The sequence below is a fragment of the Channa argus genome, chromosome 1, assembly GCF_033026475.1.
Source record: "Channa argus isolate prfri chromosome 1, Channa argus male v1.0, whole genome shotgun sequence".
Classification (NCBI taxonomy): domain Eukaryota; kingdom Metazoa; phylum Chordata; class Actinopteri; order Anabantiformes; family Channidae; genus Channa; species Channa argus.
Window position 1 is genome coordinate 8,866,153 of NC_090197.1, and position 16,502 is coordinate 8,882,654.

General features: G+C 39.3%; 2 protein-coding genes across 3 annotated transcripts; one reads left to right on the forward strand and one right to left on the reverse strand.

Annotated features, from left to right (window-relative positions):
* ints8 (integrator complex subunit 8) lies at nucleotides 1-9,783 on the forward strand. Of its 2 annotated transcripts, none has more exons than XM_067488729.1 (28): nucleotides 1-158; nucleotides 1,033-1,171; nucleotides 1,679-1,853; nucleotides 2,066-2,206; nucleotides 2,952-3,023; nucleotides 3,180-3,231; nucleotides 3,321-3,500; nucleotides 3,675-3,782; nucleotides 3,960-4,112; nucleotides 4,275-4,375; nucleotides 4,541-4,682; nucleotides 4,957-5,027; nucleotides 5,212-5,387; nucleotides 5,709-5,839; nucleotides 6,047-6,157; nucleotides 6,279-6,483; nucleotides 6,801-6,922; nucleotides 7,052-7,236; nucleotides 7,335-7,368; nucleotides 7,467-7,526; nucleotides 7,707-7,768; nucleotides 7,852-7,970; nucleotides 8,096-8,199; nucleotides 8,335-8,385; nucleotides 8,835-8,908; nucleotides 9,000-9,064; nucleotides 9,223-9,266; nucleotides 9,592-9,783. In XM_067488729.1, exons 2-28 carry the CDS (start codon nucleotides 1,039-1,041, stop codon nucleotides 9,706-9,708), a joined length of 2,988 nt encoding a protein of 995 aa, XP_067344830.1. In that variant the 5' UTR covers nucleotides 1-158; nucleotides 1,033-1,038; the 3' UTR covers nucleotides 9,709-9,783. The 2 variants fall into 2 exon arrangements, with proteins under 2 accessions (XP_067344830.1, XP_067344918.1); XM_067488817.1 differs by having other exon boundaries at nucleotides 3,708-3,782.
* A 41-nt stretch (nucleotides 9,784-9,824) lies between these two features.
* LOC137106331 (G1/S-specific cyclin-E2-like) lies at nucleotides 9,825-15,375 on the reverse strand. The gene is made up of 11 exons (XM_067489462.1): nucleotides 15,289-15,375; nucleotides 14,569-14,600; nucleotides 14,423-14,480; nucleotides 13,685-13,827; nucleotides 13,369-13,504; nucleotides 12,371-12,517; nucleotides 11,935-12,030; nucleotides 11,707-11,838; nucleotides 11,371-11,482; nucleotides 11,040-11,197; nucleotides 9,825-10,612 (listed from the first exon to the last, which is right to left on the reverse strand). Exons 2-11 carry the CDS (start codon nucleotides 14,580-14,582, stop codon nucleotides 10,529-10,531), a joined length of 1,080 nt encoding a protein of 359 aa, XP_067345563.1. The 5' UTR covers nucleotides 14,583-14,600; nucleotides 15,289-15,375; the 3' UTR covers nucleotides 9,825-10,528.
* Nucleotides 15,376-16,502: the final 1,127 nt, after the last annotated feature.

Genomic DNA, 16,502 nt, shown 5'->3' on the forward strand with positions numbered 1-16,502 from the left:
TGACCAACCGGAACCGGAATTACGGCGGAGCAATGTCGAAGCGCAGAATGAATTACGTGAGAGTCAAGCAGTCCGTGTAGCTGTTCTTACATACAATTTAGAAATTTGTATTTATACGTAGCACTTATATATTTTCTTTGTTCATTTGGCATGTTAAGGTAAGATTATCCGTCCTGTATGTGCGGGCCAGAGCGTAGAGATTAACCTCTTAGCTAGAGCATTAGCTTAAAGAACATTAGCTTTAGACAACAGAATGGGTAAACGGGTGCGCTTGCTTTGGACACAACGGCTGTCCGAAGTTGTAGTCAGTTGAGTGCCCATAGACTAAGTTGATATCCCCGCCCACCTGCGATCTACAAATGTATAAAATCAAAGCCATCCGACAACAGCAGAAAAATCACATATAGCTAGCTAGCTGCTTTCTAGAGCCGCAAAAAAACATGTATTTTATTAGTTATTAAGTGTTCTATATACAATTCAAACAATTAAAAAACACCCATAGCCCAGCAGTTTTTTACAATTATGACATGGAAATCCTCATCCTTAAATCTACTGCTTTTACTAAGCTACTTCATAACAGAGTGAAAAAATAAATATCATATTTGAAATATGTGAAAATTGCTTCATATATAGAAAATATAGCATAGCCAGAGTATGGTCATAGGTTTTTAAAAGTTGAAATTTGTCCTAACCTATTTTAGCAAAATGTCAAGACTGAACTCTTGTTGACTTTTATAGAACTAAAATGTATAATTGGTAAACAAAATATTGATAAATATTATAATATAACAAAGATGAAACCAGCCATCACTGTCAACAATATTACTGTTGACAATAGAGTCAGCTGCTTTTCCAGGTTCAATAGTCCCCACATAAAGTTAACTAATCTTGTGTTCAATCCTAATGTTGGGTTTTATTTATTATAATCATTTCCAGACTATTTTCTGTTACTCTAACAGAAAATAGTCTTAAATTGCAGCTTGTTATCACCCTGCAGCCACACAAGTCTTAAATTCTCTCACCCTTTGCCAGGGGAGAATGAGTGCGGAGGCGGCGGACCGAGTAGCTGCTGTGGGAAACAGTCGGCCCAGCACGCCTCTTCAGACTTCATGGTTTGAGTTCCTTCTGGATGGCAGCTTGCTGGAGAAACACCTGCAGAAGTCCAACCCAGGTCACTTTCAACACTTTGATCTGGTTAAAAACATGTACTCGTGGCACTATAAAATTATTTAAGAGAAAATATCTAACTGCAGTGTGTTACTGTTTTGTGTAAAGTCGCTGCTCCCATTCTTGAGTAAAGAGTAAACTGTTTATACTCCAATACATACATAGAAGTATTTGTTGTAGTTTGAGTAATAACCGTCCAATAAAAACAAATGTCTGTGATTTACCATGGGATTTCTAACTTTAGTAGTTTTCTGGTGAACATGTTTCATGTGTGGCTAAATGGTCTGATATAAACAAGATAGTTTACTGTGGTGTTTGTAGCCCCTCTACATAACACAAATGCTGACTGTTAAAACAATGAATGTTACACTTTCGGTCTTTGAAGTTTTCATCATTAACCAAAATGCAGCTCAGTAAACCTAATTACCCCTTCAAGAGAACATTTAGCATCATAAATGGACACTGGTTCATGTCATGATTCTTACTACATAAGTAAAACTTGTCTCTACAGACCCATTACCAGTGCAGCTGATCGTCCAGTTCCTGGAGCAGGCATCAAAGCCCTTAGTGAATGAGCAGAATCAAGTCCAGCCTCCAGCTGACAACCGCAGGAACCGCACCCTGAAACTCCTGGCACTGAAAGTTGCTGCCCACATGAGATGGGATCTGGATGTACTGGAAAAAGGGTAAGTTTGTGTGTTACCTAGAATTCAAAATGTTTGTTTGCAAGAACTTACTTTCAGTTTAGTCGTCCATAACATGTAATTTTACAACCTATCTGAATTTAAGCTATAGCTAGACTATAAAGTTAGCAGGAAATCAACGCTTAAATTTCCTCCACTCTTGTGTCTGCTTAACAAACGTTCTGCACCATGCAAATCTCCCCCGTTTCTGCCAGCTTGACCATTCCAGTGTTAAATATGTTACTGAACGAGCTGCTGTGCGTGAGCAACGTGCCACCAGGAGTCAAACATGTGGACCTGGACCTCTCCACTCTGCCTCCTACCACAGCCATGGCTGTTATAATCTACAACCGCTGGTGAGTGAGAACCAAAAAACAAAAATGTTGAAATTGATGTTTAAAATTATTTTTAGTCATGTCAGAGATGTATATAGCTGAATATGTATGAAATAAATAGAAATAAAAATTTTAATCAATTTGTTAATCCACATGTAAATGATTTTTTTCCCTTTGTACATTTATAAAAACAATCTCTGACACACGCATGCAAGAATAGGACACTGGCAATGCAGAAACATCTGTAAGGGGGCCTGGTGAATCAGTGCTAGAGGCTGGGGTTGGGATACAGAAGGCAGTGGGTTTGAATCCCACCCCACGAAGTGTGGGCCCATCTAGCCACCAAGGGCGACCTTGGTGCCAGTCCCGAACATGGAAGGGAAAACGCGGCACGCGTTTCGCTGTGGCAGCCCCTGAAGGGACCAGTCGAAGCCATTGATCAATGCAGAAAAATCTGTTAACATTTTTTTTAGTGTCGTTTTTTCATTACACACGGTTACAAAATAATCAAAATTTGGTTTGACTTTTAGACCTTTATTGGCTGCATAATAATAGAGGGAATCGGGAAGGAAACCTGCAAAAATATCCTCAGCCAGATTCAGTCCCAGTACTTTGCTCAAGTCTTAGATGATCTGGACATCATATCTGTTGACTCCCGTTGCCCACTACCGCAACAATTTCAGCCTTATTTGAGCCACCATTACATAAGCGTAACAATGACTTAAGTGTCTCTTGTTTCTGTTCAATTTTTTCATGCCTTTCAAAGGGCTATCAGAACCATTGTGCTAAGCAGCTTTCCAGAGAAACAAACCAAACCAGGACCTCACCAGATAAACATGTAAGTTCAGCTGTTTCTTCCTATTTCCACACCGAATTTGAATAGTTATAAGTCAAAATCCAGCATTAGTGCTTCATAGAACATAGTGCAGAATCTAATTAAATTTAATTTTGAATTTTAAGGGTGAATCGGTTTTTGTCTTGCGGTTTATCCTAGGTTAAGTATCGTGCAGCAGGAAAAAGAAATGACTGACAACATCCTTACCGTGGTGAGTTGTACCTGTTTTTCCCAGTGCACTTGTCTAAGCAATTATCTAGTAGGTTGAATTAAGTATAGGTTCTTTTTTCGTGCCATCAGCTGAAAGAACAGGCAGAAGACTCGATAAGTGTCCTTAAAGGAGCTTTGCAGCTGAAGAAAGATTTTTACGTTCACACCCTGAGGACTCTGGACCTGCTGGCTGCTGATGCTGCTGCCAACGGAGAGACGGAGTCCTCGACCGCAGGGCTTCGCATTGGCGCTGACGAGCTGCACTGTCAGGTTGGAGTACCATACAGTAGTGTGTTGTTCGATTTTATTTTATGCTTAGATCACTCTGAATACACTGAATCCAGATTTCACATTTGTGTGCCAGACTTAGGAATTTCTTTAGGAATAACAAAATAACCCAGATTCCGACTACAGTGTGGTTTAGTTTGTATTTTCCTCTTTTAGGTGCATTATGATTTGGGAGGTATTTTCTTTCAGCAAAGCTGCACAGACCAACTTGCCTATGTGAAAGCCAGAGACCACTTCAGACAGACAAAGGAACTGTTAAGAAAGGTAAATGTACTTTTTTATTATGAACGGAGCCTTTTCTGATTTACTGAATTAACGAATAATACATTTAGGCAAATCAACAACTCTGCATCATATAAAGTCCTGTCTGGCAAAACCTGTCAGCCATTGAGCCTTATATCTTTTTTTCCAGATTTACTATTGTATATTTTTATTTTTTAGCTGGACATGGCTGCTCATGTTCACCTAGACGAGAAGCGTCTGGCCGGCTACTGGAACGCCTGCAAAGCTTTGACTGGAGACTGTGACCCCTCTGACCCCCAAACCACACCTTACAATTACATCAACAGCTTGATCAGAGTGAACAACTATCAGGTCGGAGCCGACCTGGCTGACAGAGTGACCTTAAAGCTTTAAAACATTTTAATATATGGAAAAACACACCTGGAGTTACAGAATGATTAATGCAGCATGTAAAAAAAAAAAACGTACATATAATGTTTAATTCTTGACTCAATTCCACTTCCATTCCTAAAGGCTGTCATTGAGGCCTTCGTCAAAGACAACATGTCCCGCAGTTTGCCAAACCATTTCAGACGGTCTGTCCTCAGGGAATTCCTGTACAAAGTCCAGCAAGGGTGAGAGTCAATCCATAAATAACCAGTGGTTCTTAAAGAAAATCTGTGGATCTGTGAATTATTACAATCTGCGTTGAAACAAGGCCTTATTTATACTGTTATTACAGATAGTCCAGTTCTTCTGTCTCTTCAGATGCTGAACCAACTACCTCTAACTCTGTGCAGGGAATCTGGCCTGGATGAGGTTTGCCACAAGCTGTGTGTTTGCAACGCTGTCCGAGATGCTCTGGAAGGAGAAGTTCTCAGTGTGCGTTTCCAACAGCTGCTCTTCAAACCCAGTAAACGAATGGTGGATTTCCTTTTAGAGGTAATCAATCTGAAAAGTTCTTAAATACTTAAAATAACCCAAAACCTACTCTTTATCAAGTTAGTGTTAGTGAAGCATAGCATTGTGTAAAAAGGTTTGTGGAAGTCGTTTGAACCCCAGGCATTCTCACAGTTGTAGAGATTATTTTCAAGTCATGTAGGCTCTGTTGAGGTTTGAGAAGTTATTTGTGTTTCTGGAATCAACCTTAATTTTCCTCAAAAGGGTAAAACTAACAGCTTTTGGAAATTCAAATCAAGGTTTCTTTGTCCTGCAGGTGTGTGCACGCTCACTAGATAAGGATCATCCATCTGAGACATCCAGAAGAAATATGGCCCATTTGATGAAGTGAGTGATTGACAGCAGAATCAGTTCTTTGTTTACTTTCCAAACAGAGCATAATGCAGATCACTTGGCAATTTCATCTTCAGTAGGCTTTGCAATAAAGATCGACTTTTACCGTAAATGAGAACATTTAATGACTTGTCGATCACCTAAGCTAAAAAAACGTTAAACCATTGTCACTGTGCAGGACTCTGTGTGAACGCTTGGAGGACCTGTCTCTGGTGTTTGTGGTGTCATCTCATAAACTCTTCATGGAGCTGCTAAAGGAGGAGGAAAGGAAGGCCTTGATGGAGCAAATGAGGAAGAGGTCAGCCACAATCAACCTCAGTGCAAAACCTCTGCCTTCTTTCTACGACATTCCAGGTGCGCAACAGAATTTTTCTTGAACGCATTATTCGGTGACACCAGATTTACTCATTTGGGGGCCTGGTGGCTCAATGGGCAGAGCTTCTGGTTGGGATGCAGAAGGCTGTGGATCACTCCACCCGGTCCCCGGGCCCCGCCCACCCATCAAAGGCTACCTTGGTCTCGAGCCCTGATAAAATCAGTGGGTTGCGGCAGGGCGGCATCCGACATAAAAATCTTACTCCAAATCAACATGCGGAAGAAATTCCGCTGTGGCTCCCCTGCAAGGACAAGGCGAAAGGCGCTGATCTTTACATATTGTATCTTGTCCTTTGACAGCTTCGGCGAGTGTGAATATCGGGCAGCTGGAGCAGCAGCTTATCCTCTCACTGGAGCCGCGCAGGATCAGACAGATCCTCATTGAACTCCACGGCATGGCTGAGAGACCCTTCTGGAGGGTCAACAGTAAGGTCAGGGCATAGGATACTGTAAGGAAAACAAATATGCTATTATCTAAGACAGTCTGTATTGTTCTTTTTCTTACATGCTAAATGTATACTGTATATAAAACAGTCTCAAGGATAATAAATTGTCAGATATAAGACTATACTAATGTAATAGTTTTAGGATGTAACTTTAAATACATCTGAAATATTAATTTTTCTATACATGTACAGTGGGAGGTTCCTCCAGACTACGTTAATGTGATCCTGTGTATTAAAGACAACCTTACCAAGGACCTGGTCTACATCTTAATGTCTAAAGGACTCCACTGCATTGCAATAAAGGTCTGATTATAGCAGCAGTGATATCGATTCACTAATTGGAAAACTGATGTTCAAGTTGATAATTATACATTACTGTCCAAGCAGTGATAAATATTTGGATCATGTTCTCCTGCTGTCTCAGGACTTTGTCCATGCTCGGCTGCTTTTCTCCGCCTGCCTGGAGCTGGTCACTGAGTTCTCCCCGAAGCTGAGGCAGGTGATGCTGAACGAGATGCTGCTGCTCGAGGTTCGAGCACACGAGACGATGGCGGCCGAGGGCAGCAGGGAGCGACCTCCCCCTGACCTGGTCAGCAGGGTCAGAGGTTACCTGGAGATGAGAATCCACGGTGAGTGGATGGAATTACTATGTCCGTAATTTCTTTTCAGTTTTGATGCCGTGCTATGTGCTAAAGCAGATTCCGTTCCCGTGCTGCAAACACTGATTATGTGGCTAAAAATTATGACACTTGAGCTTATATTCTTAACATTAAATCGTCCTGTCCAACTTAGGAGCAATAAACATTAATATTGCTTTGGAAAGAAGGGGTGATTTTTATTCTGACCATCAGAACAGGTCAAATAAAGTGCCTTCCACAACTGTTGTGTGTGCTGTGGACAGCATAGTTTTGACATGCATTCAATTACTGGATGTTTTTCTGTCCAGACCTGCCACTGCGTCAGGTGGTAGGTGAGGAATGTGTTGCCTTTATGTTGAACTGGAGGGAGAATGACTACCTCACTCTGCAGGTGCCACCATCTCTGGTCATGAACAACCCATATATCAAGGTAAAAAGTGAGATCTTTAGATTGAGATAAAATTTAAGTTGTGGGTTTGAGCAGCATTTTTGATGATTCTGCTTGACCTAAGATGGTAAAACAGAACCACTGTTGTGGTCATCTGTTCCCTTGCAATAGCTCGGTCAGCTCCTGGCTTCCACCTGCAAAGAGCTCCCCGGTCCTAAAGAGAGTCGACGCACAGCCAAGGAGCTGTGGGATGTGGTTGTTCAGATCTGCAGCATGTCCATCCAACACAAGAGGAACAACGACGGGCGAGTGGGCCTCATTAAACACAGAGAGTCTTCTATGGGGATTCTGCACAGGTACAAATATGTTCCCTTACACTTCTTTGCCAAAGCTTTTACATATAAGTGTGGACGTCCGATAGTAAATCTATGTTTTCATTGTTTAACCCATTTAGGAGCAAATTCATCACTTTCATCAAGAAACTTAGAGTAAGCCAAACTTGAATAGTTGCACTTTTACATTTTAATGCTACATTATAAATGAGAAATGATGCAAAGGTCAAGAATTTCATTTGTGTTTTGTGCAGGAGCCTTTGGTGCTGACAACCCTCATCTCACTGTTTGTGAGGCTCCACAGCATCGTGCGGGTAAGTAACAGTGATGGCACTCTGTATTTTTAATGTGCTTTACCAACCTTAGGTCATTGTAAGAATTAAAAAAAAAAAAACCTGGCTTTGTCTAATGAGAGTGGTGTTGCTCTAGTTAATTCCAGTCTGCAAATGCTGTGTTCTCCTCTTACGGATAAACAAATGCATTTTCTTCTTTAGGATGACATTGTAAATGAAGTGACAGCAGAGCACCTCTCCATCTGGCCATCGTCTCTTCCGAAGTAAGAAGTTGCTTAATAAAATTAGACTTTTATTTATTTTTTTTTAAATACAGTTGATGAAAAGTTATGATCTGTTTGAACAGCATACAGGCAGTAGATGTGGAAGCTGTGGCTGTCACAGTAAAAGAGCTGGTGTCCTACGCTCTAACTCTAAACCCCAATAACCAATCGTGGCTAATCACACAAGCGGACATCTACTTTGGTAAGAAGGAGAAAAAAAACATACACTGGAAAAAGTGAAGCTTTAATGTGGGGCAGCATTATTTTTGTCTAATTTGCAACTTAACTTAGTCTATGTACTGACTTCCATCTTTTCTCTCTGTTCAGTGACAAATCAGTATTCTGCTGCACTGAACTTTTACCTCCAGGCGGGAGCAGTGTGCTCTGACTTCTTTACAAAAGCTGTGCCTCCTGACGTCTACACTGACCAGGTAAATCACTCAGACCACTCTCAATTTGTCTAATTAGTAAAGCTCTAACTTGGTTTCAGTGAATATATAGAAAAGTATAAAAGGCAGAAGTGAAATATTTATAAATCTTCGTTTTACAATAATTGGTCTTTGCAGGTTCTGAAGAGGATGATCAAGTGCTGTTCGATGATGAACTGCCACACACAGGTCAGAGGTCAAACCGATCATTTCATTACGCCTTGATAAATTTAGTCTCCGTTAACACAAGGCTGTTTTAAAGTCCTGAAACAAATAGTTTAATAATCCACATACACTATACAATAAACTAATCAGTGAACAGATTTCTCCCTTACTGGATTTTTTTGTGGAGGGGGGAATCCCACCCCAAAAACACACTCGTGCTGAAGTGGACTGTTTTAAGTAGAGCAGGCATTGCATGTATGTGAATATATTCTTTTAGCCAGCCTTTGTCCTACTTTCCTTGTCTAATGTTCTGTTAAGCACATACACGACCACAAACTGGTTTACATGTACACGAAACTGCATTCATGAGAAATCCATTACCCCCATTACGGTAACCGTGTGACGTAAAACATTAACTAAATGCATTTTTCTTTGTGTAAGATTGCAGTATTAATATACACTCTCATTCGCAGGTTGCGGTCCTCTGTCAGTTTCTAAGAGAAGTTGACTACATGACAGCATTCAAAGCTCTTCAAGAACAGAACAGGTATGGCAGCATTACACCTTTCATATTAACAACCAATAGCGCTATTGTTAATGTAACCATGTTTTGTTTTTGTTTTTTTAAATCACCATAGTCATGATTCCATGGACTCCTTCTATGACTACATCTGGGACATCACCATCCTGGAATATCTCACACGTATCCTTATGCTACTGCCAGATTAATTCATGAAGGAAACAAATCAGTCAGCTCCACATTAGGAAATGGCTTTTTGTAGTCTTCACTCAGTGTGTGAGGTCATACATGTACTCTAAGCTGCATATTATCTTTGTTCTACCCCTCAATGGTACGTTCAGACATTCACCATAAACGAGGCGAAGCTGAAAAAAGACAAATAGCGGTAAGTTGTTCGGACCTACGTATCAAGCTTATTTTCTATCACCACAAAAATAAACCCAACTCCTGTCATACAGCTTATAGTTTAGCTTTGTGGGAGCTAAATGCTAACACAACACACAAATGAAACTATTTCCGTCCATTTTTTTTTTTTTAAATTATGATAGTGACATTGGTCTTGCAGATGTTTCTGAAGATGGTTTCCTTGATTCCTCTCTCCTTACACATTTTCCTTGTATATTTAGTGAAAGAGCATAAGATGAGGAAAAGATGCAAGTGAAGAAATTGTGACATATCAAAACTTTCCTAACCTTTTACCTTCTCCTCAGATAAAAGCAATTGGCCAGACAGAGCTTAACACCAGTAACCCAGAGGAAGTGCTGCAGCTGGCTGCACAGAAAAGGAAGAAGAGGTTCTTGCAGGCTATGGCTAAACTATATTTCTAGTAATCAAGAAACACTGAAGGGTGGAAATGTATTTGTTTTATTTTGTGGTAGAAAATAAACTTCTAAATAAATACAGTTCTTGTTTTTCTTGTAATCCTTGGAAATTATTTCTTAAAAAAAAAAAAAAAAAAAAGTCAATACCCTGAGTCATACAAATAATGCATTTTTGCTACAGCATTTCATTTGTTTTTCCAGTTATGTGAGAAATGAAATTGGGTGTAGGTGTCAAAGGTGTCACTTCATTCAGCTAACGCTTTCACCAGGGTTTCAAATAAGGTGTATACACGTGTTATGTTTATCATTTAAATTTAGATCCAAAACTTACACCTGGGTGACAGTATGGTTTGTCACCCTATGGTTTGAAGAACATCCTTTATAAAAAATTAAATAGTGTTTGAAAGGTTTTACCCATTGGCCAAATACATATTTAATGTGTTACCAAAAAAATTAAATTGCACTTTCAGCATTAAAATCATTTTTTAGACAATGACTTGTTTTTTTTTTTTTGTTTCTTTTTTAAACAAACCATGACACTTTAAAAGCTGAATCCACGCATGCAGTTACTAAAGGCAGCATAATACTTTGGCAGAGACTTAAATTCAGGCACATTATCAAGCACAATATCCTAAATTTGACAGACTTCACATTTGCAGCCGTGCCTATGCCTGCATGCCTATGCAGACATGTCTATGGAGATTATGCCTCAGCAGTTGTCCTTGTATTACCCTCCACTGTCTGATAGGAGCAATCTCTGATAAAATACAAGACTCTTTGTGGACATTAAGCCTTTGACCTCACTCATTTCAGAGTTGTCCTTTTGTCATTCCGTGTGTGTGTAGGTTTTCTCTGTGTTGTTGGGAGGAGTAGGAAACTGTCTCTTTGCCTCCTTCTGACTGACATCCTCCTAAAATAAAAAATTAAAAAAAAATAAAAATAAAAAACTGTAAAGTGGCATCATTTGTGTAGGAACAAAGGTTTGGTTTAGTTTTTTTTTTTTTTTTTATTCACAGTTTAACTTGCTGAAACAGAATAAGTTAGGTGTGTACAAACAGAGCATGAAACCAGATGTGCAGCCTGCACATGAATTTAAAGTGTCAAAGCACATCCTGTTTGTTTTGGAGCAGTCCAAAAATTTAGACCACCTCACGTCTTTGTTTGCAGTTCAAAGCGTGACAAACTACATGAACTGCACACAAGGTGCACTCACTTATTTACCGGGGACAGTATATATCAGTCGTATCAGTAAAATATCAAAGTAAACATTTTAAAACTTAGTTTAATTTTGCAGCTCCTATAGAGATTTGACCAGATACCAAGAAGAAGATACTCACCAGCATGGCCAAATAATCTGCATGTGTCTGGATGTTGCATCTGTCCTCGTTCTCTATTTGGGTTAAGTCCCTCTGTGCTGCCTGATTAAAGTGGCCCATGGATTCAACAAAGGGAGCCATCCAGTTGACACACGGCTGGATGCTGCCTTTTGACAAACCTGAGCACAAACAAATTATAATTATTTTGATGCCAATCTGCTGATGCAGTTTTATTTTTTATTTTCCACCTGAATTTTTGTCACCTATAGGTGGTAAATACAAACATCCCACTCGGAGCCTTTACATTTACAGTATCTAATAAAATCTAAATAAAATTAAAATCCAATCTTACCCGAAGCCTTTTCAACCTTTTCCTGATCGAGGAAGTGAAAACAGACTGAAGCAGCCAACACGTGATAGTGAAAGTCCATGGAGTTTATGTTAAGGATACAGATATCTAAGAGCTGGTAGAAGGAAAAGAGAAACCGTCTTTCACTAGTGCAGGACAACATCAAATGTGTAAATATATTTGAACTGTTATAAGGGTGAATGGAGGAAGACTGGAGAGGACACTAATGGATTTTCACGTCAGGGTCTTGCAGGAAGAAAAGCCTGATTGTGATTCTGATTCTGGGAGGTTTTTGTCAGTAGGTTTGCTTTAAAAGCTGAATCCTATCTCAACACCTACATGTGTCATTTGAACGTAAGTGTCGCTGGAAAACTGTGGCTCCAGCAGGTCATCGTTGGTTTTCGATGCCATCTGGAAGAAAAGCTTGAGCCAAGACACAGCGGTTTCAGGACAGAGATTCCAACCCAAGGCCTGTAATATGCAAGTAAAATGGAATCATAAGAAAATCAAATCACGCTTAATGATTAAGCATACGGAACAAAATATCCTAACACTCAATAGTTCTACCTTTAAAATGATCAACTCCATTTTAAGAATCTCATCCTCACAGAAGGTCCCTGCAGTCACATACGCCATCTCCGAGACCTTCAGAGGACGTCCTTCCTACAAGCAGAGACAATTCATGCAACACGTCTTCATGAGGCACGGTCGATGTTTTAAAAAGAAACTTCCAGAATCGGTGTATTGCCATTAAGCAAATAAGAACAACTCATTAGAAATGTGTTTCCTTTTTCAAGTTGTTTTTTAAAGTAAAGCTTCTTGAATCTAAAATACAAGTCTAACAGGAATGGGTTCTAATAGCCGGTTCCATGTGTATAATGTTATGCTGTGAAGAGTCAGTTAATGCCCCATAACCTTTGTTTGTGGACATGTTTTGAACTTGACTGCGGCTCTTGTCTCTCTACAGCAAATGATTTAACTAATCATTCATGTTCTGGCCTACCTCCATCTTTGACGCTATAAAAAGGCAGGTGATCCCAATGAGCTGCAGCACGCCCTTTTCAATGTCGTTCTGGCTCAACATGAACCGCTCAAAGTAGTCAAGTGCCAGGTAGAACGTCTGCCTGTGAAGCGTATAAGCCTCACTCACCTGGGAAAACCAGTGAGAACACAAGGTCCTTTGGTTAGGATGTCTGAGTCAAAGACAACACAAAACACTGCAAGAGTGGAGGAGGAGGAGGAGGAGGAGGAGGAGGCGGCTGCCATTTGTTAGCAAATACACCACTAACATTAATTCCTATAAACACTTATATAAATAACTTAAACTAATTTGTTTTCAATTACAGAAACATTACCAAAACAAATATTATGTATCTCTCTCTCTCTTTTTATATTTTTCTTTCGCATTTACAAAATTGCTGCCATACCAGCGATTTATGGCCACAATTGCAGTCAAATAAAGATGTTAATATTGAAATAATACCCAGACATTTACAAAGCACAACTCAAACTTGATAAATATTTAAGTGCAGAATAAACTATAAACATTCGATTCTGAGGCATTTGAAGTATTTTCAATTTATACTCACACATTACAACCATATTACATTTCATTTTTTTACTCCGCTACATTAATATTACTAAATCAGTATAATAATACAACTTTATTTACAGTACAATCATCACCTACCCAGAAGTACATCAAGTCATTCATATTATAATTATCAAACTATGATAATGAAAACAGTACATTAGTGTAGCTGATTAACCAACTAAACCATTATCAGCTGTTACATTAAAGTGATGTACACACTCAATAATTAGGAATCCATTGGTATAATTTACATGAACGTGAAATATGGTTACATACAGTTGTGACAGCAGGACATTCACTTGTAATAGTATTTTTGCACTGTGATATTGCCATTTTTACTTTGGTAAAAGAGAAGAGTATTGTCTCTGTGACAAAAAGTAAAACACAAGACATAAAAGAAAACTTGCCTCAATTAGCCAGTCGAGGAGAACTGATCTCATTCCGGGATGTATCCTGGGATGTTTCTGCATAAAGTTTATTCTACATCTGCAATTTTGCTCCCTGCGGACCACCTCCATCCTCACATCCTCAGTAAAGCCCCATCTGCAACACGAGGAAAAACTACTTGGTAAAGTGCCTGACAGATACAATAAATATTTCAGTAAATCAAGATCAGATTTACATTTCCATTTAGTCATTTAGCAGACGCTTTTATCCAAAGCGACTTACAAGTGAGGTACAAGGCAAAATACTAGATAGATACAGATACTTTGCGATAATTACCCAATATGAGGTGGAGGAGGTAGATGAACCAAAGAATCTTTTGATGTGAGAAATGAATAGCTGGCTTCGCAAGTCCCGGGTTCCTTCTCAGGAGCCTCTATAAGAATGCCGGGCTTGATGACACCTTTATGTACCAGCTGCTTCTAACATAGAAGAAAAAAACTTTTTTTCATTTTGTTTACAAATAGAATAGTAGAGAAAAGAGAGAAAAGCACGGGGACTTTTCTTCCGTTTCACGTTTTTCCCTTTAGGGATGATGATACAGATCAACAGGATGACTTGAGTTATGGGGCTGGGACGTTAGAGTAGGTGTGGCCAACACTGGTCCTCAAGAGCTGCAGCCCTGCTTGTTTTTCAACTACCCACTGATGGTTACCTGGCTCAGGTGTGTTTAGTCAATCAGAAGGTGGAAGATAAGGCCTGTGCAGGGATAGTAAAAAAAAAAAGCTGGAATTCAGGCCTCAAGGACCGGCACACCTAGATAAGAGCTATTCGGCTGTTTTGTGACATTATCCTATGGCTGATTTATTTCTTTGTGTGATTCATTTAAAAAAAAAAAAAGCAGTTTATTTAGTTTATCATTTGTAAGAAAAATAAAAGCGACAGGCAAAGCGTCTCACACTGCAGCTTTGACAGGGACTGAAGCTTTTTTTTTTTGCTTTGCTGCAAAAAAGGAAAGTTGCCATAAATTGTACGTCAGAACATGTGTGTTTATGAGCTGGTTGTGTGGGCTCTTACCAGAGCAACGTTGCCTTTCTTCACCGGAGCATTTTCAGATCTTTTCTTCTGGCAATCGCTGCAGAAACATTGTAACAATTTCAGCAAGGAGCTGGAGATTTGATGATAACAAGTCAAGTCATAAACTCAACAGGAGAGATCGTTACCCTTCTTTAGTCATTGTTGTGGCTGATGCAGTCTGTAAAAGACAAACAGTTGCTTAGCTGTAAAACAAGGAAGTTACCTTTCACACAAAAATGGTTGGCATCCAGTTTTTTTTTTTATTGTAAGAGATAAATATGTATGGTGCAACTACATGCCCTGTCATACATGTCAGTGTCATTTCTCCAACCTTCATATGCTAGAACAAAACACGACTGTTTACAACCTCAAACTAAAAGGCTTAAAGCAACCTGTTAGGATACTTCGAGCACACGGAGTAAGTCTCAAGAGGAGATCGGAGCAAAAAACAGCATTAAGAAAAAGGCAGCGGAAACACGGCCACAACCCAGAGGCCATTAGGAAGATAATCTGCCCGAAAAAACACCATAACATCACAGCTCCGACGGCAGCAAGCTCACTTTGCATCCAATTAATGCATTAGTGCCCTATGACCAGTTTAGTTTAGCAGTTATGTTTCGCATGAGAATGAACGCACACACATTCCTGCTTCTCCTGAAATCCAGAGCTGTCAACCCAAACGACTTTTAGCTGGCGTTAGCCGGAGTAACATCTGAATTTAACACTATGAACTTACCAGCAAAACGGTGAGCAATTGGCTACTTTAACCCTGAGATACACTATTTACTTCTCCAAACGGTTCTGAATTATTATATGAACTACAAAGCTACACAAACTCTACAGGAGCATTAATGATCGATACTCACCTTCCTTGATTCCAAAGCAGAATGTTTCAATTTGCCGCTGGCGCCAACGCAAGAGCGTTCTGTGTTGCCAGATTTGCTGCCCAGAATCCACACGTTATTTTATGTAATTATACATACGGAATTAGCTATTAGTTGTTTATGTTTAATATGCCCATCTATCTACAGAAAAATATCCACTTATTATATTGATGCTGAAAAATAAAAAGAAAGAAGTCTCGCGGTTCTGGTTCTGGTATTTAGAAAGAGTATCATTCGAGATGATTTATTACGTTTATTCGCGATGATACAATGTATTATCATTACTCAAGAACACCTCTGGAAAATTGCTAAATATCATACATAGAACCGGCCATTGTGGAACAAAAAGAAGGCACATTTACTACAACCACTTTAAATTTTACACAAATACAGAAAAGTTATTTGGCCAAACCTGGCAACACTCTGGAGGACTGCGACAATTTGCGCATGTGCATGAAAACTTAAACCATCAGGCTGTAATTGTGTTTACATAAGGCTTTAAACATATGTACCCTTTAGTTTCTCCTAGCTGATTATTTGCGAATATCATTAACTGCACTGTGAACTAAACTAGCACTAAAATGGAAAAAACAAAAACGGCTTTCGTTTTATTAAACACATTTGAATAATAAACCTTACCTTAAAATGTTGCTTTGCAAATACTTCCCTGGTGGCCGTTGCTGGGCGTGTCTACAGAACGGAGAAGCCAATTGGAGAAAGTGCTGAGCTGAGCACGTGCTCCTGGAACAGGACGTAAACAAAGCAGGTGGCTGTCACAGAATTTGGCAACGTTTTTTTTTTTTAGATCTCTTATTGTTTTTCCTCAAACAATTCGATATTAATCAATAAACTTTATAAAAGTTTTCTCCTACTTCACCATGACCCTTTTAATGGTGCTGCAGGTTAAATTAAACACTTCTTTCATTTGTTCATCAGAGTTGGCCAACCTCCAAAAAAAAAAAATAACACACACAAGTTTTATTTTAGGAACTTATACAATTAAACAGTAACAAGGGCTTGTAAGTTTAGGGAACCTCCTAAATAAATACTAACAATATGGTTTTACAGCCGTAGCCGAGACGTGGTCTACTACAGTGGCAAATACAGCAAAAGTGGCAACTAGATCAGTGACTGTGACTGACAAAAATTATTTCAGAAAAATGCACCATTATGGACATTTTATGTAATTATTATCT